Genomic DNA, 27,599 nt, shown 5'->3' on the forward strand with positions numbered 1-27,599 from the left:
TGGACTGTGGGAGGAAACCGGAGTTATTTGTGTGTAATTTTGCTTTATATTTTAAAAAAAATTATTAGACCCCCCCCCCCCACCCCCGCCCTTCTGATGTTTTCAGATGTGAAGAAATTTTTTGTTTTGTCTTTTTTAAATTGTGCGAACAACGCTGTTCATCGCGCTTTTATTTTATTAACTAAAACGTTTTGATATCCGGTGCTAACATTGTTCACTTGACATAGCGTCAATCGCACATGTGCATAGTTCACGTATAAGCTGCAGATATTTCTTCCGTAGGTGAAAATACTCCCATCTGAGACTCAGCGGCTCTTTGCAAAATATGTGACCACGTGGAGTGATCTGAGGATTACAGACGTTTTTGGCAAGTTTCATTTGGACGGACTTTAATTGCATCTCGACCTTTTTGCAGCTATTTTAAAATATGTGGCTTAGCAGTTCTACCCACCAGCACAAGCTTGTTCTTGACTGGTGCAGAAAACTGTCCAGACCAGTGTCCTCTATGGGGCCTCCAGCAGAGACTTTCCACCTGAGCCCAGAGGACAGAAGCCGGGACCCTGCGGTCAGAAGGCGCCACAGAGGGTCAAATCCCTCCACTGCTCCTCGTCACCCTGCTGTAGCTGAAAGGATATCAGACCGTGAGAGGTCATTCAAGGATAAATCCTCAAAGAATGATATCCCACTACCACTGAATCATGGGAGGAGGGGAGTCTTCAAGGTATCATCTGAGCTCAGGAAACTGAGTCTGGAAGACTTCCCTGCAGACAAAGAGAGGAAGCTGAGACCGAAGCAAGAAGATAGGGCTGAAGTTGTCTTTGGCATTGCTCCCTGTCTCCTGGCTCTCACTCAGGGGAGAAGGAAGGTCTACCAACTGTTGGTTAAAGACGGTGACGCCTCTCTGAGGGCCTCTGTCTTATCGGTATGTGAGGAAGCACATCGACGAGGCGTACAAGTCAGTCGGGTGAGCAAGAAGGATCTGGACAAGATGTCCTCTGGAGGAGTACATCAGGGGGTATGTCTGCGAGCCAGTCCCCTGAACTTTCTCACCTTTGACTCCGAATCAGACACAAGCGGGCATGGCGTTCCTCTCTGGCTGGTCCTGGAAAGAATCCAGGACCCGATGAACCTGGGTGCCATCCTGCGCTCTGCTTATTTCCTCGGCGTGGACAGGGTGATCAGCAGCCTTCGATACAGCTGCCCGCTGTCTCCGGTGGTCAGCAAGGCCAGCTCGGGCGTCATGGAGGCCATGAGGGTGTACGGGTGCGACAGCCTGGAGGACATGTTGAGGACGAAGGTGAAACAGGGTTGGCAGGTGGTTGGGACAGTGGGAGCAGATCCGGAGGCGTCCCGGATTCCTGTTACCCCTTGTTCCGACTTTCAGGTGACCAGGCCTACAATGCTGCTGATGGGAGGCGAGGGGGAAGGGCTCTCCGGGAAGCTCCTCTCCGTGTGCCAAACCCTGCTCACCATCCCAGCTGGAAGAGACTTGGCACCTGGCATCGAGTCTCTCAACGTCTCTGTGGCCGCAGGCATCATGCTGCACTCTCTGCTCACAAAGTCCAGGTGGTTGTCGCAGAAGGAAAGTAGACCTTAACGCGCCGGTAAACAATATCTGGGTGAAGCCTGAAATTACGAAGCTGGTGATTCACTGGTATTATTATCAATAAACCTTTTCCAAATACTAAAAGCATCAATATATCTTAATATAATTCACACAAACACACCAATAAACTGTATCCAGTGACATATACTGTACATAGAAATTAGAAAAGATTCAAAGGGAAAGCAGTTTATTACTGTCAGCTGTATACCGTTGATGATCCTTTCTCACCTTACTTGTATCGAATCCGCAAAACCGGCAACTTAATTAGTTCCATCATAATTCTCTTCTTTGAAGGATTTGTATTAATATTTATCAAGAATAAATGTGGGGAGGACTTAGCAAAGGTATTCACAACTGTTTTTCGACAGTTTCACACAGACCATATAGCATAAGTTAAATTACACATGGTTTTCAAACCTTTTTGCAAATAAAAATCTTTCTTTAATGTTTTGACTGCATTTGGCTCCTTCCATCTTTCTATCAGCTTGTCGGAGACTCCCTATTCCCACAGCATAATGCTGACACCAGCATTTTTCACAGATTTTTTTGTTTTGGGGATACTATCCATTTTTAGTTTTTTCCACCTCTTTTATTAGACATTAATTTTATGTCTAATAAAAACTGAATTATTTGTTTTGATCTCGTAATATTTTTCTCCATATTTGCTGCGTCCACCACCTGGATTCATTTTATGCAGGGGAAATTACAGATTTTCTTTTCACTGTTTCCGTTCAACGATGAAATTGTGGAGAATATGAGCTATGCTGTAAACAGATTCTCCCACCTAAACTGTGCAGCTCATCCAGAAAGACCGTGGAACTCTGTGCTCCTTCTCTAATTATCACTCTTATGGTCTTAGTCTGCCGGTTCAGGGGAACGGTCAAGCCTCAGTAGGTATGCAGTCGTGCCGTGCTCTTTCCGTTTTCAGCCCATGTTTGAGCAGCGCTCTGTGTGACGTTCATTGCCCGTCTGCCGTGTTCTTCCTCCATGCTGTTTCTTCCCTGAGGCCCTCCAACAATCCTTCTGAGGCCTTTACAGAACAGCTGGACTTAAAACTGAAGCTGGATTGAACACAGATGAACTCTATTAACTAATTACTAATTTTGTGACTTTAGAAGGTTGGTATTTGTTTTACTTCTCTCTAAGGCCCATGGCGAGCTTCTTATTCAGTGAAAACGTGTGTGATTTGCTGGCGTCTCAGCGTGTTACCTATTGCGTATAGTGAGTTTAAGGAAATTACTTACCGAAACGTTCTTTTAAATGGTGCTTAAAACCTTGACGTCCAAATCAATGGTTTTCGTGCAGTAATTTGGTAACTGATTAAGTCAGTGACGTCTTTGTTCCAGTGGATGATTATCGTTCTCAGAGAACTTCACAGGAGAGATTGGATGTTTTTTTATGGCAGGAAAAACACGAGTCACGGCTCTGATTCATCCAGTACCTCTGAAAGCTACGGTGATGTAGCTGCAAGCTGAGCAACATAACCCTCCCTTCAGTTGAATTTAATTTAAAACTGATGGGACCGTGTGAAGGGCTCAGATATGAGCTTATTTATGAATAAATAAGGAAAAAATTTAACTGCATAGGCTGCACTTTACACATTTATATTTATGTTTAATTGACATCTTCAATTTTATGTAACCCAAAGTGTTTTCACTTCATTTTTTTTTTAAATCTTCATTGGCCTGCATTTACACTGCTTTTATTAGCACTTAATATCTTTACTTTGCTGATTGGTTTGTTAACTAAAGCATGAAAAAATGTAGAATAAGGGCTAGAACCTGCCTGCAAACAATCATCATTTGGTCCATGGAGAGTCTTTGTGACCACCCTTTTTCAAATCTCGCCACAGACTGTCAGCTGGATTTAGGTGTGGACTTTGACTGGACCATTCCCAACAACGCATAAATATATTTTTATCTAAGCTATTCCGAGGTAGCCCTGGCTGTATGTTCAGGGTTGTTGATCTCGTGAAAGCTGGACCTCTAAGCCTGCATCCTTTAATTGATTTTCTCCTAGGATTGCCCTCCATTTAGGTTGATCCACCTTCAACTTCAGCCAGCTTCCTTCCTCGTAGTGTATGTTGTGTTCAGGGTGATGCACAGTGTTAGTTGTCCTCCACACACTGCAGTTATGTTCATCTTTGGCCCGATCTGACATGAGTGTCCTCAGAAAATTCACCAATTTTCTGTGGCGTACAGAAAATTGAACTTCTTATGTCGCTTTCTTCAACAGTAGTTTTCCTCTGGCCACTTCTCCATAATGACAAGAATTGTAGAGAGCTCAATATGACTTTCATAACTTAAATTGGATTCAGCAAATTCCAGGACCTTCACCTGCTGAAGAGTGAGCTATAAAAACAAGTTGCTGCCAATGTAGAGCTGGTTGAGCAATGATGAGCATGAATGCATCTCCAAGTACAGTAAGTTAAATAATAGGGCAGTGACAAAGCAGAAAAAAAAACAATGTCTGCTTCAGAAAAATAAATAAATAAAGCACAGACTGACAGTTGCAGTAAATACCAGGACAGACTCCAGAAGACTGGTGTAAAGTTATTTTCTCAGGTGAAGCCTCCTGATTATTTGATACATCAGAAGAAGTACTTGTCTTTGGAGGAAAAGATGAAAGCTTCCATCAGACATCAGAACATAATTTTCTAGATTTACATTGAACAACTGTGTTCACTTCTCAAAAAGGAAGAGGAAGAGCAGAAGCCAGCAAAACCTTGACCATTTTAAGTCAATAATAATGAAACTGTTCATCTATGACATCAAGCATGTTGCTAAGACGGAAATGGGAAACACCAAAGCTAACAAGGCAAACAAAGATTGCTGGTATTACAGCAACCTGGGCTTTCTCAACACCTCAGCAGAGCCACAGCCCAACCAACATTGAGATCTTATTTTGTGGAATACATGAGCATAATTTTCAGCTGGCTCAGGTTCCTGTATTACAACCTCTTTTATTGGCCCCATTTCATTCTCTGTGCAAATTAATTTTATGTTTTCATTAGGTGTAAGAAAATCTGAAACATAAAATACAAAAAAAAAGGACTTGAAATATCTCAGTAAAATTGTCGTTTACTGAGATGCACTTGTAAGCTGATTGTATTTACGATTTTACTTTGGTGAAATTACTGTTTTTACTGGAAAATATCCTGAATTTAAGTGCAGTGTCCACTTGGGGGCGACATAGCTCAGTTCAGCTCTAATCAGCCAGCCAGATGACTGAGGAAGAAGAGCTGCGCACACAATGCACAGCACGGCTGACAAGGGTTGTGTCTGCCTCATTTTCACCATTAATTCCCAGTTCCGTGGAAACTTGCGAAAGAACAGCGGAGCCATTCTGTATTCCTCTCGCAATATGTGTGGAGTCCGAGCTCAGCGCGATTGAGACATCGCTGAGCGGAAGCGGCGGTTCAACTTCTTCCAAACATTGGATTATAAGGAGGACTTCATGCAGGAGAAGACCAGCCCGATGGGGGCTCAAGTATCGACACCCTGTAAATCGAAATCGAGGCTTTAAAATTTGGGCCTCAGAGGTTTTTGTTGTTACGAACGGAGAACGACGGGGGAGTTGTGTTTGATAAGGCGAAACATTAAAGCTCTACGCTTGTTTCGCAGTTTAAAATTTACGTATGTTATATTAGCCTTCCTTAAAATCTGGGAGGTTCTTGCGGAAGGCTAACAGCTAGCTGCTGTGGTAGCGACGTTACGTCTTTCTTTTGATGAATTCAACCATCACCATCGGCCATTAAATCTTCAACAGGAGGAATATTTGCTCTTTTTGGCGGATGGATCGAAGTCCAACTCTACAGCTCGACCTGTCAGTCTTTGGAGACATTACAATAATATAGGTATATTCTTAGGTTCCGAGTATATATAATATTGTATCGCTTTAGCTATGCTATCCGAAACAGCTAAAGACTGATTAACGAGTTCTATTAGGCTTTGCTATTTATAGTTAATTAGCTTGTTTAACTAGTCACATTCATATTCATTAACTTTGTCTGTCAATGTTAAACTTTGACATTAATGTTAAATATTATTGGGAATAGTAGGTTATTGGCCTTGCTAGCCAGCTAGTCGTATGTCATTATTGCTAATAAATTTGTCAGCGTGTACAGAAAAAAAAAAATCCTGAGAAAATCGGATTGATTGTGAAAAGGATTTCTGATGATGTCGTACTATTTAATGTGTAATATATAAGCACTCTGCTTTGGCCTGTCTGCCCCGTATCTAGACTTGTCTTTTTTTGTTTACATGCGTCTTGTTAGCTCATATTAGCCTCAGAGGAGACACAGTCAGCTATGTCCTGACATCTGCGTGACGTTCTGGATGTTTGATATTCCCATGTGGATCTAAGTCTGTGTTCAAATTCAGTGAAATGACACTAAAAATTCGCAAAAAGAAAGGCGCTGATGCCAGCAGACTGCTGTCAGGGGACGGTAAATAATAGCCACTGGTTCCATTAACGCCATTTTAACAGGGGCTCCCTCTTAGGGCCTGTGTGTGGTGTGGTTGTTTTTCCTTTTCCTTCTTTTACATTTACGGTTCGGTGCCTTCTGCCGGACCGGGACTGAAATAAAGTGCCTTTGGTCCCATTGGAGTTACAAAGGAAGGCGGCCTCCGACTATGGAGGGTCCGAGCCGAAGCGCTGGAATGAGAAAGAGCCGACGGTCCCGTTCGCAGCGCGACAGGGAGCTGAGGCGGCGGAGGAGAGTGAACCTGGCCGAGGAGCGGGCCACATCCCTGTCCTCGGGCTCCGACCGAGAGGGACGCGGGACGAATAATGTCCTGGCTCCCGGAGGGAGAGAACGTCGGCCCGTATTTGGGAGACACAGGCCTCCGCGTCGGAGGAAGAGGGAGTCTGTGTCCTGCGAGGAAGACATCATTGACGGCTTCGCTATTGCGAGCTTCATCAGTTTGGAGGCACTGGAGGTAAATGTCTTAATTTGACATCAGCTGTCATTCGTCAGTCAGGATCGGACCTCAGTGATGAATTGGTGTGGCCAACTCTCTCTTTTATCGTTTTATTTTGGTTCAGTTTTCTTTAGAACGGTTATCTGTCAAAAAAAGACAAATTTCACCAGAAAGAATAGTTTGGACGACATTTAAGGGGCAAGAAATTCACGTGAAGCTGAAATCTGGGCTAATTTATTCCTTGAGTTTACATAAACCCCTTTAAAACACTGACTCAAAGTCACAAAAATGTTTAGTTTATATCATAATGTATTATTATTATTATTATTTAAATTAGCCAAATGGTCATATTGATTACTCTGTAATATATTCCCCTAAATCTCCACAATATACTGAATCGCAATTGCTCTTGGAGTCTCTTTCTGCAAAACCGCAATTGCAAAGAACTGCTGGAAGCAGTATTTGGTTGGAGAACCTCTCAAATTACCAGCATTGAAACTACATATCAATAATAAATTAATTGAAACAAGAGGCACTTTTACTATTATTAATGCCTACAACTGACATAGATCTTGGTGACCAAACTCGGACAGCTTCGGGAAAGCAGCGGGGACCTTGCAACGATGGAATGGCAAACGAGTAGTGAAGAAAACATGGGTTAATTAAAACTTATATTGCCATAGCAATATTTAGCAATAATTATTTCAGTGTTGTTGAAACAAAATAAATTCAGTTCCTTAATGTTTCAGTAAAATATTGCCTGAAATTAATCTGGCATTAACCATTTTTGATTAAGTCTGGCATTTAAAAAGGGCAATATTAATAGCTTTGAGAGAACTAAAGTAACAAAGTTCAGGTTTTTTTTAACACCTGATGTTGCTTAAAAATTGTGACCTGTTTTGAATTTATTGGTAATTCTCATAGCTGCTAACTCCTCGTTGCTGTGAGAAATCCATTGTTTCTGACATGGTGTTAAACCTAAACTATTACTACTACTTGAAAGAATCGATAAATCAGTAGATTGGCGCACCAGTTGCGGCCGATAATTCACTGATGCCAACACACACCTCGTGAAAGACGTCAGAATAGATTAAATTGATTTAGACGATCCATTCCTCGGAGTAACCAAACATATCCCAGGAGACCCCGGTACCCCACCCCTTCTGATGGGTTTTGGAGATTCCTCAATTATTTATGGCCTAATTCCTGCAGGCATTGATGAGTTGTCTAATAGCTCTTTTGTTAAAGTGGCAGAAGTGGAGTTAAAATGTGTACTTCCTCTTAGTTTATGTTTTATTGTCCAAATAGCTGAATTGGGTTTCTTGAACAAAAATTTTTGGTTAATAATTTAGGTCAGTTGTACTTAGAAGGACAGAGTGAGCCCTCTGTCATCTCTCTCTCTCTCACACACACACACACACACACACACACACACACACACACACACAAAAGGCAAATGATGTACAAGTCCTGATGTAGAGTCACACAGTCAAAGTGACTCTGTTCTCCTGGACAGCTTTATTTTCCAGTCAAATCAGCCAGCGAATTTCACGACCGCTGATTGGTTACCTTTCCAGTCTGATGCACACCAAGGCTTACCTGTCTTTGCAGGATTTGTTCAAATCTGCCTTGAAATGATACGATCCAATTACTGAAATTTAGTCCAGTTATGTCCAAATTTTAGACCCAATCTATTTAAATTATTTCACTCTTGATTAGCATGTAGGGGCGCTTACACATCTCACCGAGAAGAAACAGATGCCACAGATTAAGTTCCCCACTGTGGTTTGGGAAACTGCCTTGTGTAACTCGACTTGTTTTTAATATTTTAATCTTCCAACACTAAAATAAAACGCCTTACTCATACCCATTCTTCAGCAGCGGCTTTTTTTTTTTCTTAGAACGGTTGAAGTTCTGAGTAATCAGCCCATTGTTTCCAGTGTTGTTTAAGAGAGGAGTAAAAAAAAAAAAAAGAGGGTTTTGCTGAACAAAAAAAAAAAAAATGCAGTTTTTTTTTTTATACTAACCTCTTATTTAACACTTCAGCAGGAAGTCAGACGCCTGGATACCTCTGTGTTGTAGTTTAAGAAGCGGAAGTAATTGTGTTTGGATGACAGCTACACCTGTCATCGGGGTGCGGCTGATAAACCACAAGCAATGTACCTGCATCTGGCATTAGGAGTTCCTGTTGAAATGTAACTCCTGATAATGATTATTAAAAAAAAAAAATGCTGCGATCGAGACGCTGGCCCAATACTTGGGATGACAGCAGGCTGATTTTTTTTGTTAATTCAATTATTTTACCTTTTCAGGTTGGCAGCTTGACAGAGATGCAGCTCGATAGCTGCGGTGCTCAGAGCTTGATGTCAGAAAACTGGAGTCACTCTGGCACTTTATCTGGCATCTCATTGAAAGGACTTTGAACAGCATAGCAGGGCTGCAGTTAACGCTTATTTTAGTGATTGATTATTCCGACGATTAATCGATTAATCAGATAAAAAGAATTGCCACATTCTGCAGATTTTTTTTCAATTAACAGTTTAAGCCTTACTATAAATGCGTTATAAGATGCATATAAACAAATTAAATAATTTTTTAAATAAAATAAACATTTTATTGAATAAAATGCAATGACGTAACATTTCTGTAGTGAATTTGTCTAAAACTGTTCCGTTTGATAAGCTTTTAGTTAAACACATTCACAGACAGTGTTATCTCAAATATATATTTTGTATTGTTTTGGCTTAATATCTGCTCTGAGTATGTTCTTTCAGAAACTTTTTCGATTAAATTAATCGACGATTTCAACAATCGATTTGTCAAGATTAATCCGATTTATTGTTTCAGCCCTACAGTGCAACATGAAATTTTGCGGGTTTTTGAAACCGTTGCCCGTTTAAACATCGCTGTATAGTGTTACTGGTTATTTCTGAGTCTACACAATCTTGGAGAAAATATGAGATTGCGGTGATTGTGTTATTGGAACTAAACCATAACGTCTTCTCTCCACTTTTTTCTTGCACGTTACCACAATATTGCTCCCCCTGGGCTGCAGCGTCACTTACCAAGCTCTAATTCAAGTGTGGTCAGTGAACGTAGCACCCAAATAAGAAGATTTTGAGTCTTGGAAATCGACTGGCCAATCAGATATTGCATCCAAGCAGTCGTCCACTATTGCAACATTTCAGTTCAATTGTATTCTGCATCTCGTGTTATCGTTGTTGTTTGCAGACATTAAGACTCTCGGTTCTCCTCCCTTATCAGATGGACTGTTCCTTGAAGCCCAATCAGCGCACCGACATGCTGGGAAGGCAGAACAAGAGGAAGAGGGGCCCGGAGGAGAACGGCGGAGGGCCGCTCTCGGAGCCCGAGGAAGGGGCCCCGCACAGCTACTCCAGCAGCTACTTGAAGAGGAGAAGCAAGAGACGAAAGATAGAGGTAAAGGCAACAGCTCACGACGCCGGGGGGGCTTTAGCGCTCCAGTTGGCTGCGCAGGCACTTAGTCTGCTCGACGTGCAGATAATTCCTGATCAAACAACCGTGTTTATAGTTTTGCAGTGCTAATGACCTGTATATCCTGCTATTCAAAGTGAGCCAGTAAAACTGGTTCACTGTCACGCTGTTGAGCAACACTTTTTGACTCCGGTGTTTCATGGAGTCCCGAAAACTATGCAGCGTGTTGTCAAAGTTAAATCCACTGTGAAATTTTCTACATTAAATCGTATCTCGCCACAACCCTCTCGTGTCGTTTGTCTTTTAGGGTTCGCATTTGGAGACGGGCTACATTGTAAGTGTTTCCTGATATTGCAGTCACAGTTATTAATATCTTTTTCACGTAAATGTTGACATAGATGCTTATTTTTTATTTTCTTATTTTTCTCGCCCTTCTTTCAGTGCGACACAGAGAGCGACACTGGAGATAAGGTGTGTGTGTGACCTTAATGTCTGACGAAATATCTTTGTTTTTCTTCAGATTAGGTGATTAGTAATGTTAGTCATAGGAGGTTTTTGCTGTTTTTTTTTCCTGATTGGTAGAATAATTTGCCTGAAAATAGATTGATGATTTGTGTCCCTTCCTTATTTATTTATCTCTTACTTTTTGCTTGTGCAGGCCTCCGACAATGAAATGGATCCAGTGTTCACAGTCAGCACCAGAAAAGGTTTGAAAACTCTTCAATTTTCACTTTAATGAAGAGAGCACAAGGAAAGACACACGCTCAGCACACGCTTCATTTTAGCTACAGTTGTGTAAAATATGAAGCGGTTCCTTCCTTCTCATGGTAGCATCTCAGAAGAATCGGCAGTGTCACTGTGCAGAATTCGTCTTGCACCAGAATAACTGGTAAATATAAATAGCGTTGAACTGAGAAAAGTTGCTGTGGTGTCTTCCTTGAAGTTTTTATTTTTTTTTTCTCTCTTTTTTTTTTATTCACCATGAGTTTATCAGATACAGCTTCCTCTTTATGATAAAGGTGAAGTCAGCTTTACTCTCTGCTCTCGTGTCGATGAAAAACGTGCCGTTCTGTCTGTTTTCTGAGAGGCAACAAAGCTTGCTGCAGATTTTTCCCAGACGGAGCAGAGTGTGTTCTGCCATCCCGGATCTTTTCCTCTCCGTAGCGTCGCGGCGCTCTGGCTGTGAACGCAGGATTTAACAGCATGTAGCGGAGTTCCTCAGGGTCTGGAAAGGCTAGAATTTAAATTAAAATTTCCAGTCTGGAAACGTTTGTGGAAAGAGCTGTTGTATTTCCAGATTTTTTATCTGTCCAGCCATGCATCTTTCATTCTATCCTTCTGTCCTTTCTTTTGTTTTTTTCCCCATCCTTCTTCCCTTTTTTTCAATCCTTCCTTCCTGACCTATCTTTCTCTGGTTTTTATTCTCCTTTTGTCTTATTTTCCTTCCCTTCTTTTTTCCTTATTTTCCATTACTTCTGCCTTTTTCTACCTTTTTTCTTATTTTTGACTTTATTCTAATTTCAACTTTTACCTCCTTTCCTTCATTCTTTCCTTCTCATAGTTTCTTTTTTCCATTCTACTTCCTTTCCTTAATTATGTATTTGTAATTCCTTCCTCTTACCCAGTTCTTACTTTTTCCTTTTCCTCTCTTTGTACTTTCTTTCTCCCCACCATCCATGCTCTTCTGTTTCATCCTTCTTTCCCTTCCATTCTTTTACTACCCTAGTGTCCAGCACTTTTCTTTCATCAGTCTTTCTTTTTTCCTGTCATTTGGTCTTGGCCTCTTTTGCAATTTCTATTTCAATCACTCCATCCTCTTTTTATTTTTTCTTTCTGTCTTCTTTCCTTTTTTTGTCTGCCCTTCTGCACTTATGTTCCCTTCTATATCTTTCTCACTTTCTCTATGAATTTACATTGAATTGTTGTCTTTTTACTTTAAAAATGGTCCAGACCTGGGATGAGAAGTCTGTTGAATCTGAGTCTGGAACATTAATGGATTTCGGACATGAAAATGTGTGGAAACTTTGTTGCAGTTCTTTTGGTGAGAGCTCATCATCTAGTCTTAAGGATGATCTTTATCGGCTTATGCAGGCTCGGATAGTTCCTCGTAATTGTTATCATTAGACGTTTTAAGTTTCAGAGAACCAGAATGATGTATAACAAGTTAGTTGTGTTATTTCCTTGTCGGCTGGTAGTACAGCAGAGGAGGAAATGTCAGGCCTCTCAAATTTCAGGAATATTTTCTTGTAGATCTGAAAAACTTCCGCTCGCATTCATGCCTGTTCATCGTCTGTTTCTCTCAGCTGTGGATCCGTCCCCTTCGAACCTGGCCACGGCGGGCAAAAGCTGCCCGCCTCTGTCGGCACGCTGCGGCGGCATCTCGCGGCTAATGGTGACCCCGCGAGTGTCCGGCCTGGAGCGAAGTCAGGAGACGAGCCTGGAGCCGCACTTCCCGGAGCCGTTTTCTTCTTCTACCTCTCCTGGTCTCATTTGCATGTCTTCCCCTGTCACCGCCTCCGTCGCCGTCCCTCGGCCCAGCCCGGTCAACGGGAACGGCACTCGCCACAACGGGAGCCCGCCCCTTTCCAAGCCCAAGCCGTATGGTTTGCCTCCTCGGTCTCAGTCCATCTACAACAGGTCGGCTTCTCGCAGGTGCCGTCATGGTTGAACGTCATCGCTGCTGCTCCCTGGTTCCCTTCAGTGCCTGATTTTCTTGTTTCTCTCAGCAGCAGCGCTCCAGTCAAAACTCCATCGTCTGCGTCGTCTGTCGCCACTTCCTCGGCCTCCATGCGCCCTCCGACTCCTTCCACAAGCGTGTCTCTGCCCTACAGTCGGGGCTCGGGCTCCTCGGGGCCTCTCCGACCCCCGTCCCGAGCCAGCTCCGGGGCCTTGTTCACGTCTTCGCCCGGCCTGCCTCCACCGCCGCCTTTGCTTCCTCCCGCTCACTCAGCGGCTTCAGGTAAACTCAAGGGATCTGCCACAGTTGGCTATTGGTTGGTTAGCTTAGTTTCTTTTTTTTTTTCAAGGTAACAAAATGACTGCAATGTTACAAAAATAAACCAAAATGTAGACACTTCCTCTGAGGGTTGTCTGGGTTCGTCCACGGTGTTGGGGAAGTAGCACGTCTGTGAAGTGAGAACTGATCATATTAGCGCAGCAAGTATTGCATTTTCTTGATGAAAAGCAGAAGACTTTCTGTTGTCTTCACTCTGAGGAGTGGAAATTAAAAATTTCTTTAAACAGAAACTAATCCAAGATAAAAAGAAAAAAGATGCTCAGATCAGATTCAGTCAGATTTGGCTAATTTCCTTCATCTCCAGGAGCTTCGTTCTGCAAGTGCAGGTTTGAGCTAATTCAGAAAACATTTTTTAAAGACAATTGGTAAAAATGATTGTTTCTTCATATTTTGAAAGGGGGCAACAAGACTAGTGCCAGAAGCTGATGTTAATAAAACATTGCCTGGTTTAAGGAAAAATATTTTTTCAAAACTTTAAGACCGAGATTTGATATCAGTCTGAAAAGAATCAGAGCATCAGTAAGTGGCACTGTTGTTAGTGTAATCTGGCAAAACACTATTACAATCAAAATAATTTTTTTGCGTTTAGAAGAATTACATTTTTTGTAAGTCATGTAAAAGTCTCAAGTAGTCGCCTTGCAGTCATCCTGCAGCAAGCGGGGCAGATTTAGCTCTGGCTTTCATTCTCCATCCATTTGGAGAATAAAAGCCAGAAACTTTGCCGTCGTCTCTCGTCAGACAACTATAGATGGCAGAAACAGCGTGGTGGTAAATCTTTGTGGTTTTATCTCTTTAAAACTGTGGTATACGTTAATCCAACTTGGCTCATGCCTTGTCACAAGTGATGCAACTTCCCATTTTCACTTCCTTTCTACTTCTTATTTAACCAAAAAAAATATTTAAAAAATGTTCACTTTAGTTTAATCTCCATATCTTGGGATGCTCTTAAGAAATGTCGGTTTCTGTCAGCTGCTTTTCTCCAGCAAAGTGACGCCACACTACCGTGCAGTTCCTCTTCAGCTCCTAATGGCGCCTGCAGCAGCAGCAGCAGCAGCTTGTTGGCATTACCGCCCCCAAGAGGTCGGTTGTAGAAACTGAACACTCTTCCTTTCAATTAAAACTCGGCAGTCTGTTTTATTAACATTTTCCACTACTTTTTAAATTTGCTTGCCTTAGGAAAGAGGCAGATGCAAATTTCCAACCATGGTAACGCCTCAAAAAAAAAAAAAAAAGAAATTCCTGGTGTTTATTTGTTTCTGTTTCCATCATATTATTAATTAGATAGCCAAACTGTTCCAGGTTTTATTTCCACGTGTCGACTCAAGCCATAAATCTCGATTCCCTCCAGAGCGCGAGGGCAGACGCAGCGTGCCGGGGGCCGAGAACAACTCCACGGCGGCAGCGGGCCGCAGCACCCCCGGTGGTCCGTCGGCGCCGAACTCCTCGTCGAGCTCGTCGGGCAGGACGTCCCAGAACCAGACGAGCGTGCCGCCGCTGGCTTTCCAGTTCCATCAGCACAACCACCAGCACCAGCACACGCACACCCACCAACACTTCACGCCCTTCCTGCACCCCTCGGCCACAGCGCCGCCACTGGTGAGCCGGCCTCTGCTGCTTCTCCGAACATCTGTGTTGTGATTTCCAGCGTGCCTGGAATGTTGACTGTTCTCAGTTTGAGAGGGTTTTTCAAGCCACGCGATTGTTTTCTGTTTTTCAGTTTGAGAAGTTTCCAAGCAAAATGGACGGACTGTACCGACACCCCGTAAGTGTCTTTTAACAATCCTGCTGATTGCGTAACTAGTGATAACTCTAAAGTTTCGGAACGAGTCGTGCCCGGTTTATAAACTGCGTAGTGTTTCGGACGGTTTCCTCAGGCCTTTGTTGATCGCTTACTTGGATATCTTTGTGTGTCAGTTCTTCCCACAGTACCCGCCACCCTCGGTTTCGAGTATTCCGCCTGTTATTCCTCCTGCCGGGCCCTTCGGCTCTTTGCAGGGAGCATTTCAGCCAAAGGTAAGGCAGAACGCTGCCCGCGTCTCCGCCGGTCTGTCTCATACATCTTATATTGCTCTGCTTTAATGAGGGTTTGCTGGAGTGTCTTGTTTATTTGATCTCCCACACCGAGGGAGCTGATAATGAAATGTAGAAGCCTGTCTGATAACATTTTAGAGTAAAACAATAATAATTTGATGAGTTCTGATTATGCTGCTCAAGTTCTGCTGGTCAAATGCATCATAATTGCTAGATTTGCATTCATTTAGCAGGGCTGGTGGATCATTGGGGTGTGGCTCATGTGTGTGTGCTGTGTTTGACAGCCTCTTGTCCCTCAGGGAACGGCTCCTGATTTAACGGCACGACTCGGGGTTGTGTCTCACCACCTGCAGACCAAAGATCACAGGGTAAGGACAAAGAGCCGACAGCAGCTCCCGACTGAAATGTAAAATACTGACATGCAAAGCTAATTGGGCCAGGATGTGCCGTAACGCGAGTCAGGGCAGCAACTGGTGCAAAATGTCATTTTCTAAGTGACGTCAGTTGATTAAAGGTGATTTTTGGTCTTCTGTTCTCTCGTAGCTAACTGATCCATTTGGGACGTCACTGAAAATCAGTAATGTAAGCAAACAAAAGGTTTTTGAATCTATTGGTTCTTCTGAAGGTGCAGTCGAGATTTTTTTTAAAAGTGAGGTTCTGTTGAAAGGTGCAAGGAGTTGGACTTAAAGCAACTCGACTAAGAAATGACAGCTTATGCAAACGCTCTATTACGTGCTTTTTTTTCTTTACCTTGTTTATTGATCCAGGACACTTTTACTTCAACATTTAATGCCAATCGTCAGCCCACTATACTACTGTAACTTTACATTTACATATTTTGCCGTTTCATATTTGTACGATTGAGAATTTTCCTCAATAAATTTGTACTTTCCTATTTCTGTCGAGCTAAAAAAATTTTCACATTTTGTAAAACAATTTTTTTTTTACAAAATGTGAAAATAAGTTTTATTAATAACAGCAGCATCTGTGTAATATTTCTAGATTAATATTCGTATATTGTGTCATTCTTCAGCGATTTCCAAACTCATTAAGCTCCACAGACGAGTAAAGGTTTAAACCAAAGTAAATAAATTTAAAATAAATTCAGAATTACAATTAGTTTTCCTCCTATCTGCGTACGTCTGCCCATGTTTAAACTTCAAGTAATCTGCCAAATCTAAGAAAATTTAGTTGGATGTTGCTAATTCAAGCAGCCTGTTCCGGACAACCAGAGCTACTTAACCTTTGACCTCAGTAAATGAGTCATTAGGGCTGCGCTATATTAGGACATTGCATTGGGAGGTTATTGCCTCAAACACTCTCTGACCGGAAGCATTTTGGGATCTATCATCTGTGTGAGCTGGAATGCATAACGTCTTTAAATAATGCATAATAAAGAAGTCCTTTGAAGCGTTGTTAATGTACACAGATTTTATGATGAGGATATATTGTCCATATGAAGTTAATTATTTTAAAAGACCCTACAGTTCACGTTAGTTTTTTGCACGAGCAAAAATGCCATTTTCATCCAAAAATAAAAGCGGCATATTTCAATGTAAAAATCATGTTGTGTTTCGGGTTTTCTGTCGACGATTTCAGGATGTGTAATGGGTCTTTACTTGGCCTGTGGTGCAGAAAATCTTCAGTACTGCTTCACAACATTGCTTTGTTTGCGCCGGGCTGGTATCTGCAAATATGATGATTATTTACGCAGGAAATTGAGGTAGGAGGTTGCACACCACAAATAATGTTCCTGCGTGAGAGCGTTGATCATGCGAAGCGTTTTGGTCAGACAGGCTACCGAGTTTGAATAATAAGTCGTGTAAAAATCAGTAAATTAATGTTAACCACTGCTTTATAGTTGCTCAGAAAGCGTAATGTTATTGTGTTAGGATAACCTTGAGTAAAATTACTCCAGTATATATCCATTACCGCATTTTTTTTTTTACATTTATGTATAATATTTGAATATATTATGACACACAAACTGAGATAACAAAGGCAAAGGTGTTTCTTCATCAGAAATCACTCAGCTGTTTTACGAAACGAGTAGCGTGAAGCATATCTGTTCCAAACATCTGGAGAGAACTCTGGTCACTCCAGACTTTTCTGTAACATCAGACGAGAACGACATTAGTGATGCACTGCCTCCTGCCCCAAACTCCCCCTTTTAAACAATTATTGCCCTAAGTGAACGCGGTAGTGATTTAGAGGTTCATAAAACGGCGTTTGCATAAGCTGTTTTTTTTTTTTAGATTAGAGTTGTTTAAGACTGTAGAAGTCTGGGACCAACTTATCTGGATTTCTTCTCAATTTAAACGCCAGGAAGTATCTGCTGCACGGAAGATGTCGACTTTCTGCAATCTTTAAACAGAATCTCAGTTTTAAAAATCCTGGACTGTCCCTTTAAGTCTTGATACTTCTTTCACTTTACACTACTGTCACATCCACTATTGACTTCTGCGGGTCTTTTCTGTCCTTGTGCACCAATTCCCAAGTATTTCAGACCCAGAAATTGTGAACTATATGTAACTTTTTCTTTCATTCCAACTGTGTGTTTTTCCATTCTGCTGTGTGTGTGTGTGTGTGTGTAGTTGTATATATGTGTGTGTGAATATACCAAAACCTAAACTGGTCCGTAGTGAGTAGCCTTATCTCCAGCTGTAAAGTCAGGCGCTGTGTTGAGTTATTTCTGAACTGCATGAAGAATGGCTGACTTGGTGTAAAAGCTCTAAAACTGCACATTCAATATTCATGGGATAACGGAGCAAAGCCGTTTGATTTTTGTGCTTTGCAGAAACCAGGAAAATGGTGCGCTATGCATGTTCATGTGGCCTGGATGATTCTAAGCCATCAGAGAAAAGTGAAGGTAAAAAAAAAAAAGCTTTGAACAATATCAGCATATTTTGATTACGCACTGAGATGGTAAAATGTTTTTCTGTGGGCTTGTGACAAATGAACTGTTCAAATCTGATCTTTTTTTCCTTTTCTTTTAAAGCTGATGCAGGCCGATCCTCACAAGTTGGACTTCCGAAGTGACCTGCTGTCCCGGTTTTCTGGAGCTGTGGGCCTGGGAGGAGCCTTGCCTCCGACTCATGATTTGACTAGACCTCCGAGTCTTTTCCCAGCTGCAGGTACTGCAGGCTGAAGTAATCCTAAAAGGGACAATTGCAACCGTCTCCCTACGTGATTTTACTGATTATTAAACAGATTTTGGCATCCGATAAAGATAGGGAGTAGTAAATGTTAACCCAGTAATGGAGTTTTAATAGCAACAAGCTAAATAATTATCTTCATATTTTATTTAATGTGGTCATTTTTGGCTGAAACTAGAACTAAAATTTGATGATTTGACAAAATATCAAAAAATCCTTTCTCATAGCTCTATAACTGCAAGGCCATTTTTGACTTTGTATTCTTTACATGGCAACATTGTTATTATTTCCTTACTTTAACTGCATAGTGTTTAATTTCTGCATATGTGTTTCACCTTTACGCCTCTTGTAAATGTACTTTTTGTGTGAAGTCATTTGATGCGGTTCGATTCGCTCTCTGACAGGTTTTGTTTTCTTTCTTCTTTCCTTCCCTCAGGCACAGTCAATCCCTCATCGGCACCTTTCATCTCCCCATCAGCGCCACCTTCCTCCTTCCTTCCACCGGCTGCACACTTGGGTATTTTAATTCAACTTGAAATACTGACGTTGTCCAGCAGAAAGTTTGTGCCCACCTGTTCTGAGGGTTGTCCTGTGCTTTAGATCCTTATGGTCGAACACCTCCGTTTGCTCCACTGGGAGCCCTTGGTTCTGGTGCCTTTGGAGGACTTGGCAGCCCAGCACTGGGTCAGTTTTGCAGTTTCAGCACACTTTTAAACAGAAACCTGGAAGGACGGGTTAAGATTTTCTAAATTTCTTATTTTTTTCTGCAATCTACATGTCAAAAGTGGGCGATCTAAACTAGAGAACGACGTTCTGTAGGAACTACACATAGTAGTCGCCCAGGAAGGCGTTTATACGGAGAAGGCACTGTTTGAGTAAACCAAGGCTTTTCTTAATAATAAAAAAATGTACTCATTGGCGTTTATCTGAAACTTGGAAATGTTTCAGTTTCATGTCTGAACAATCTTCAAGTTTCTACCTTTAATTTGTTTATTTTACCACTAAAATCTGAATTGGATGCACTTGGAAATCCGTAGAAGTCCTTTCAGTTTTATGACTTGTTGTCTCCTGTGGATGTTAATCATAAACAATGTTGAAGGTAGGTACATTTCGAATGTGCTGTGAGATAATGAGCTGACCAGGCGTTTGAAATGTCAGAATTTCTGAACCGAGACTCTTTCAAAAGCTTCAAAGTGGTCATTCGTATTCTCTGGATTTTTACTGAATGAAGGTGAGGGGAAAAAATAGGTATTTATTGAATGTAAAACATAAACTGCTTGAGCATTTGATCCTCACTTCAGAAATCCCAAACTATCCTGTTAAGCAAGAAGCAAGCACAACAACAATGGGCCTGAGCAAATTTGTCTAAATAGATGTCTAACGTTGGACCGCCCAGCTTCACCGTCCACTTTGAGGCTCTGTGTTGCTTAGATATAATCCTTTCCTCTCACATGCACAAACAGGAGCGTACAAAAACTCAACTAAAATTCAACTGAAACTCGTTCAGCGTGATCCAATCAAAAGAGCATCTGTTAAATGTAATATTTCCAGGGTTCTTCAAATATCTAGAACATGATGTTTCCAGACTTGAGTTTCTATTCAATGAGATATCAATCAGAAACAGTCCATATAATACAGGTAATCCAGGTGCACAGAGAGACGCCATTGATAACCCTGCCAATTGTGTTGTGTTATTTTATGATTTGTGAAAACATTCAGAAAATTTAAGGGAAACAAAAGGAAAGCCATTATGTTTCCAAATGTCATGAATGGTTTTTTAAAAAATTATATTTAAGCGTAGAAAATACTTGCTTTTTCTGATTTTGTAGGGACTCTGTATTTTTACCCTCATCAACATATAGTCGTAAAATGAATTTGAGGTCTTCTGGACAATTTGAATGAAACAAATAGTTTCCTTGTAGTTGCATGATTAACTCAAGTTAGACATCAATAATGTGCACAGAATAATAAAAATACAGAGATTAGTGGCTCATTTATAAGCCATGGGTTTTTTTTGTATAGATTTACAGTTTTTTATTTCTCTTCTAGAACTAGAATGTGTTCGAAATATTTCTTTCCTGGGTTCCTTAAGGTCAAAGCCAACAAATTGTTTACATTAGGAACTAATATTGGGGTATTGAGCACAAAAATGAATTCAGTTTGTCATGTGTTCACTTCATGATTATAATAGTTACTGAAGGAAACAGTTTCTGATGTCCAGCTAAGGCTGCACAATGTTTGACTGGAGTAGGAATATCCTTTATTGCCCCACAGTGGGGAAGTTTCTGTGCAACAGCAGCAAAGTGACCAAATAGACTCACAAAAAGACAGAATATAAAAACAAAAATACTGTACAGTAAATACTGTAGTGGGCAAACTTTCAGCATGAATACCAGGTAGTTATAAAAAAAATACTCCAGTCCAGAGGAATGTGCGTTGGTTGACTTAAAAAAAAAAAGATCTACAAAATGTGCATATCTCTTTCAGCATTAAAAGACAGACCATTTACAATTAGTGACGATTTATAAAAAAAATAAATAAAAAAAAACCTGTGCAACTTTGTTGGGAAACTTTGTGATCATAGAAGCGAAGATATCTGTTGCAAACAACAAGCATTTCTTTCCCTCCTCTGTTTCCCTGCTGTCATTTCAACACGCCAATAAATTTATTTTGTAACGATCAGAGATGTTGATGCGGATTTTCAGATTGCCGCTTTTTGCAAAGCTCTGACCTTCGATGCAGTTCACGTCTACTTCAGGAGTTACAGATGAGACATTTTACACATCCCAGATTATTTACTACTAAATATCTTGCTACAAATGTTTGTAGTAAGATAAAAGTTAAGAGATTGAGGTATTTGAACCAAAAAAGGATAAAACAATTTAACGTCCCTCTGCTGACAGTAACCATGTCTCTTTATATGAAATACCTCAGAGGTATTGAAGATGGTACCTTCTTCCCCAAGTAACCGCATCCACACCTAAGATTGTTGTCCATATGATTTGATGGTGCTTAAGTTCAATCTATCAGCAGGGGTGGGTGGAGCTGAGTCTCTTTGCTGGTTCAAAAAGTGCAAATGCCTGGAATTTGATACAAAATGTCACCCAAAATGTTCTTTTCAACAATGTTGTGCCTTAATAAAAGAAAATCTGTTGATTGATGGGGTGCTATGGAGATGAAAACACAGCCTAAAGAAGTTTTAAGTGCAGTTTCAAAGATTGATAGCTTGATCTCCCAATGAAGAACATTATAAAATAGAATTGTTTTATTTGACTTCTACTATTGAAGGTTTTGTTTTTATGGGATTGTGTTATTGCTGGAGTTAACAGAATGTCAGACACTAGTGTTCATAAAAATGTCAAATATTTACAAATATGTCTGAACATGCAGAGTACATTCTGCTTCAGTGAGCAAAAGAAATCGATTAAGAGATGCTTGATGGAAATCAGGCTAATTTGATCCCTTCAGTTTTGTCATCTGAGGAAACTGAAGTCTACAAAACCCTCATTTAACCGTCCGTCGTTGGTTCCTCATTCTGTTGAGAAATGTCAGCAGTTTGAAATATGGGTTGACTCCTGGCTGCCGTTGTTTAAAATCACACCAGCGCATCACGAATAATTTGATCCCTTTCGGTAAAAATGCGGCTAACATGCGGCGTATGTTGTGTTTTGCGTTCTCCCGCTCCTTGTCTTAAATCTACCTGCAGTTTGTGATCCGTGCTTCTCTCCCCTCTTAATGTTCTTCTCTCCTGTCTCATAGCACAGCTACAGCTCAGCTGTCACAGCGACATGCTGTGAATGGCTGTGCTGGGGTTTGTCATTGATATACAAGCAAAAGGTTGTATGCATTAATTTCAGTAGCTGCCAGTTGTGGGTGCAGTCCAAACGCCAGTGCACCGACAGGGGTATACACGTTTATGGCAAAATGGGAAGACAAATGTGGTGTGTTGGGAAGCGTTCCCAACGTTTAGTTGTGTTTAATCAACTAGACTGAACTGGGTTAGGTAATAGAAGTACCCAGTACTAAACTGCAACGTTGCACAGTTGCAAAAAAAACAACAAAAATATTATTTAGCAAGGACAAACTTATTTTCATATGCAAGTTTTTGTTTTCTTGCAGTAGAAGTTTTTTTTTGCAAATGTTGCTAAATCGTTGCACACAAGTTTAGAGGCGACATTGTGATCTCTGTGTGCTTTTCCCCCTGTTACTAATTATTTTATCTGTATCGTATTAGATGCTAACAATAAATTGATGGGAATTGTATTTTTGGTCACACACGCGGTAGTGTGTGTGACGATGGCACCAGTAAACGAGTGTGTTTATTTATTCCCTCTGTGTCAGCAAATTTTCTGCGACGTTTAATGATTTAGCTGGTTCAGCTGCTTGTTTTCTAACTATAAAATATCTTTGCCACCTGTAGCCGGCTCTGTGTTTAGCCCTAAAGAGCCTCCACCGGGCGCGGTCGGGGGCTTGCCCACCTCCAACCATCACATCGAGACATGGAACCGTCTACATGGTGGTCCGTCTGTGTTTTCTGGAGGTCCCTGGATTAAAGAAATGGACAAAAGGGATGAGAGAGATCGAGGGAAAGACATGGAGAGGAGAGACATCCCACACATCAAGGATGAGAAGGACAGGTATTACCGACTTTTATGTTTACAGCAGTAGATGTCATAAATTTGCACATCTTGCAAGTTACAACTACAAATTTCAATTTGTTTTCTTACGATGTATATTGCATCCCAATAAAATTATAGTGAGAATAAATAGAAGTAGACTTGAAGATGATTTTATCCTGTGGATTTTAGTAATAGGTGCAAAAATTAAAACTAGAACTGCACTGCAAAAACACAAAATCTTACCAAGTATTTTTGGCCTAGTTTCTAGTGCAAATATCCTAGTACACTTGAAATAAGACGAAACTAAACTTACAGGTAACTGTTCAGCAATAATTAGGATATTGTTTCAAGTCAATAATAAAGTACTACTTTTAAGTGAATAATCTGCCAGTGGAGCAAGACATTTTTCATGTATTTTAAGTTAAAACATCTTGTTCTACTGGCTCATCTAGTACTCATCAATAATAAGGAATTGTTGATTCCTATATTGTGCTGAACAGAAGTTAGTTTTGTCTTATTTTCAAGTGTGTTAAGTTACTTAGAATAGAAACTAGACCCAAAATACTTGGTTGTTTTTTTGCAGTGTGTGTCAAAAACACATTGAAGTCTTAATGTGATAAAAGAGGTGAGGGGCTGCTAAATACTCCTGCAAGGCTCTGATTGATGTAATTTCAGAGATCGAATACACAGAAATGAGGAATGTGTTTTACACACAGGTTTCCTATTGGGTTTCCATAGTTTGAACTTCGGGCTCCTTTGTGTTGCAGGGACAGTTTGCTTTACTGCCGACAACCCGTGAGAATGTCTCCAGTTGGTCCGCCCTTCAAGCCCCGCAGTAGCACCCCGGTCAACCACATCAATGGCCACAGCAGCGCCCTGGGAGGGGGCGGTGGACCCATTGAGGACCTGACGCGGAGCTTGAACAGAGACAGAGACCGCGAGCGAGACAGAGATGGAGACAAGAGGCCGTTGCCAATGATGTCCTCGAGGGCTGCTCCACTTGGCTCTTCGTCTTTAGTAGCAGACAGGGACAGGCCACGGTCTTCCTCATCCTCTGTGCTCAACACGCCGCCTCCCTCCCTCCGCTCCATCCCATCCCCCTTGGACCTTTATCCCCGCTCTCAGGCCCAAGCGGCACATAACCTCCACAACGATCATTCCCAAAGAGACGGTAGCCTCCCTGCTTCTTCCGCAGCTTCTTCCTCCATTTCGTCTTTGTCTCACGTCAAGAAGTCTGACCGCACCACGACGCCCGTTTCCAAACCTTCCCTCTCTCTGCCGACGGTTAAAGTCAAAGAGGAGAGGAAGGAGGAGCCAGAGCACATCCCCATCACTCATCCACCTCCGGCGCCCAGCCACACCTTTGACCGCCCCAACAGCCACCCGCACCACCACAGTTCTGGCACCCCTTCATCCTGCTCTTTGTCGCTGACTCCCACTCCTGGGGTTCCACTCCCGCCACCCACTCCTAATCCCCCTCCCCACCAACCAGTGATGGACCGCTCACGGCAGTTTGAAGCAATTCTGGGAAGCACAGCAGGACTCCTAGTCGGTTCGGCAGGGGAGCGGTTTCCCCACGGACCGCCTCCGGGACAGCCGCAGGGTCCCCACAGCTTCACTTGGGACCCCTGGAGGGAAATCATGGCCCATCAGCCGCATCCGCATCGGAGGGAGGCTTTGGCACTTCGGTCAGATCCACACCTGGCCCTACGACACGATCCACACCTGGTTCGGCTTCTCCAACATCAAAGGCACATGGTGGAGGCGGAGAGGGCTGCGGTGGCAGCTGCCGCGGCCGCAGCCGCGCCTCCACACCCTCCGACATCTACCTCCGGCATTCGCCCGGAGTTCGGCCTGATACCCTTTGATCGCCCGCCTCAGCTGGGACCCCCGGGTGGCGGGCTTCTAGACGAGGAGCAAAGAGCCCAGATCCTGAGGGAAGACTTTGAGCGCGCTCGCTACTTTGCAATGCACCCACACCTCCCTCACGGCTCCCATCTCTCGAGCCCATCGCACGCTGCTGCCGCCGCGGCCGCAGCTCATCTAGAGCAGCTCCATCCCGGCCTTCTGCCTCACTCGCTCCCTTCGGGAGCCAGCGCCGCTTCCCAGCACCACCCGAGCCTCTACTCCCGTCTCGGTCCCATCAACCCGCACCACATGTCCAACGGCATCCTGGCAAAGGACTTGGTGGGGGCTCTGTCGGTGGGGGCGCCGCCGCCGCTCATTCCATCCATCGCCAGCCGGTCGGCCACGCCGCCACGCACTTCGAGACTCAGAGGGCCGAGTGAGCTGGCGCTGTACAGCACCCACAAAGACGGAGAGTCCAGATAGTACTGGGACAACACTGGAGGAGACGAAGGGAAATGTCAGGATCACTGTGCTGCTCTCAAACTGCCCCCCCTTTTTCCTCTTGCAGACTACTAAAGCCCTGCCTTCCTAGTTACACAACCAGACCAGCTCCAGTCGTCACACAAATTTACAGAAAAAACAACAAAAGAAAAAAAAAAAGTGTAAACTTATCTGTCTGGAGCTGATGGTTTGGATGAATACGAAAGACTTGGAATATGCTCAGTGGTTTTATCAGTGCAATTTAAAGGTACATGGTTTCTGTGCATCCTTGATGTATTTTTTTTTATATGGACTGTTGGTTATTAACAGTGCTCAGATTTTGAAAGCTGTAAGAAGAGGCAGAGGACAGCTTTCCCCCGCCCCCCTCATTTATCAGGTGAATTATAATTCATGCTCTTAGGCAAGCCTTCAGAAAGTGGGTTGGGAATGATTTCCAGAGGGTTGCACACTTTAAAGACATTCATCCTTGACTTGGTTAACTTATAAAATATTTTCATGCTCTCTTCAACGTAAACCAGGTATTTTAGATGGGGCGTTTTTTGGGGGGTTTTTTGTTAAAAAAAAGAAAAAGAAAAAAAGAGGTAAAGTGGTACTTTTTCCTTCCTTCTGGATCCATCGTGGTGAAAAGACAGATTACTGGTGAGACCGTCGAATTCTGATCATTAAACATCTTACCTCAGTTCTCTGCTTTACCCTAACCCTCATCTCTACTCATAATGAGACTTATCCCTGTTCGGCGGGCTTCTCTTGTCAAAATGAACTGTGCTGCGCTGTGTGAGTAAACGCAGCATTTTAGAGCTTCCTGTTAACTGTTCTCCCAGTTTCCTCTCATCTGTAAGAGCAGGTCCAGATTATAGTAGTCTAGAGAAATTGCCTTTGTAATTATTATACTTAACATTAATTATCTTCTATAATAATAAATATATTCATTGTTATGTTATTTGTCTTTGTTTGGTTACCAACCAGCACTCTTCCCCCACACCCCTCCGCACCCCACAGGCAGGAAAAAGGCTTGCTTCGTGGAACGCTTTTTAAATGCTTGTGAACATTAAGCCTTATCCATTGCAAACCTCTGGCCTCTTCAAGGAACTGAGCTGCAACTATTAAACTGAGAGCGAAGTTTGCCTGTGAGTCCCTGGTTATGTGCTGTCTGCTGGGACCGCGGGAGCCTTGTACATTGAACTGTCGAGTTGGTTCATCCACAAAAGTAAATTATATACATGGATAAGTGGGACATCTGAAAAACTGAAAAAAAATAAATAAAATAGGGACTTGTGTCAAAAGGCAATTAGAGATGGTGGATATCCTGAGAGGGGAAAAGACTGGGTCGATTATTTTAATATGACCATTTTATACCTTTCAAACCCTCCCCTAGAGACCACAAAGAATAATTATTAAATGAATTGTTGTCTACTTTGTTGTGTGAGTCTTTTATTCTTAAGCTTGATATGTATAAAACTTGAATTTTAATGATTACAGCTGTTTGCCAGGAGATTGGGAATATTGCATAAGAAAAATTTATTTTTGATACAGAAATTTCCCTAAAAGCCTCTGTATTGAGCAGTTTATTCATTTAGCAGTTGGGTGGGGCTCCTTTTACATTAATTGTTGCATCAATGCAGCATGGCATGGAGGTGACCACCAGGATGCCGTTTGTGTCATCTTTCTCTTTATGATAGCTCAGATTCAATCACCTTTTTTTTCTAATGGACCTCTGTCAAGTCGGAGGTCATCTCCAGAATTGTATAAACGATAACATTTCTGTATTAAAAGCACTTTTTACTGGACTTGCGCAGTTCAGAAAGTGGAAGTCATACATTTATTTCTAAGATTGACAGTTTACATAATATGGCTTACATAAGTGACAATTCAATAACTTGCATCAGGTGAAAAAAGTATAATGTTATGTCCCACACAATTAAGGAGAAAACTACCCAGCAGTGAGTGAAAGCATCTTACCAAATAAGATGCTGCATAAAAGAAAGTTTTATGCAGCACAAAAAATGGTATAGAACGGCCAGGGGTAACCGCTGTCCTTAAAGGATTGCGAAGCGAAGTCCATTCAAGGATTTCCTGGAGATTTACAAGATGTGGATACAGCCAATGTCTCAAAACCCACTTCCCACTGCCACATCCAGGGCAGGGTCAGAAGGTGAATTTCTTGAAGAAAATCCCAGATTTAGTTTCTTGAGAAAAATTATGTTGCATAACCCAATAAAACCTTATCACAAAAGAGTCAGCCTTCTGAAAAGCCTGTGGCTCTACTTAGGTGTTAAGGAACTCTGACTTCACTCATTTACATTCTTGGTCTGGTGTCACGTTTTCTTATATCCTCTTATAGGTACTATATTATAATTTTTTTTTGCATTTCTTTCCATTCAACATCCTATTTCTATGGTTCGATACAGAGGTAGATAAAGCCACCTTCTTCATCGATGAGCTTTTTGC

At 42.0% G+C, this 27,599-nt stretch overlaps 2 protein-coding genes across 8 annotated transcripts; both read left to right on the forward strand.

The window, feature by feature from the left end:
• Positions 1–203: 203 nt before the first annotated feature.
• On the forward strand, positions 204–2,056 carry mrm1 (mitochondrial rRNA methyltransferase 1 homolog (S. cerevisiae)). Its single transcript, XM_081600896.1, has one exon. The coding sequence runs from the start codon at positions 428–430 to the stop codon at positions 1,595–1,597; it is 1,170 nt and encodes a 389-aa protein (XP_081457022.1). The 5' UTR covers positions 204–427; the 3' UTR covers positions 1,598–2,056.
• Positions 2,057–4,863: 2,807 nt separating this feature from the next.
• fbrs (fibrosin) lies at positions 4,864–26,564 on the forward strand. Of its 7 annotated transcripts, none has more exons than XM_081600889.1 (19): positions 4,864–6,546; positions 9,793–9,966; positions 10,289–10,315; positions 10,423–10,452; positions 10,640–10,688; positions 12,285–12,633; positions 12,711–12,940; positions 13,967–14,077; positions 14,346–14,593; positions 14,715–14,759; positions 14,912–15,010; positions 15,313–15,396; positions 15,572–15,610; positions 17,826–17,897; positions 18,027–18,162; positions 18,620–18,700; positions 18,784–18,867; positions 22,604–22,820; positions 23,570–26,564. In XM_081600889.1, the coding sequence occupies exons 1-19, from the start codon at positions 6,241–6,243 to the stop codon at positions 25,131–25,133; spliced, it is 3,945 nt and encodes a 1,314-aa protein (XP_081457015.1). In that variant the 5' UTR covers positions 4,864–6,240; the 3' UTR covers positions 25,134–26,564. The 7 variants fall into 7 exon arrangements, with proteins under 7 accessions (XP_081457015.1, XP_081457017.1, XP_081457020.1 ...); XM_081600891.1 differs by having other exon boundaries at positions 15,328–15,396; XM_081600890.1 differs by having other exon boundaries at positions 4,865–6,546; positions 12,285–12,618.
• Positions 26,565–27,599: the final 1,035 nt, after the last annotated feature.

The sequence above is a fragment of the Poecilia reticulata genome, chromosome 19, assembly GCF_904066995.2.
Source record: "Poecilia reticulata chromosome 19, P_reticulata-male-v2, whole genome shotgun sequence".
Classification (NCBI taxonomy): domain Eukaryota; kingdom Metazoa; phylum Chordata; class Actinopteri; order Cyprinodontiformes; family Poeciliidae; genus Poecilia; species Poecilia reticulata.

Excerpts from the sequence above, each read along its gene's own strand:
- mrm1 (XM_081600896.1), top strand. The coding sequence starts at position 428 with ATGTGGCTTAGCAGTTCTACCCACCAGCACAAGCTTGTTCTTGACTGG.
- fbrs (XM_081600889.1), top strand. The coding sequence starts at position 6,241 with ATGGAGGGTCCGAGCCGAAGCGCTGGAATGAGAAAGAGCCGACGGTCC. Across the intron at positions 9,967-10,288 it reads GCAAGAGACGAAAGATAGAG|GGTTCGCATTTGGAGACGGG; the intron begins GTAAAGGCAACA and ends TTTGTCTTTTAG. Across the intron at positions 14,078-14,345 it reads GGCATTACCGCCCCCAAGAG|AGCGCGAGGGCAGACGCAGC; the intron begins GTCGGTTGTAGA and ends GATTCCCTCCAG.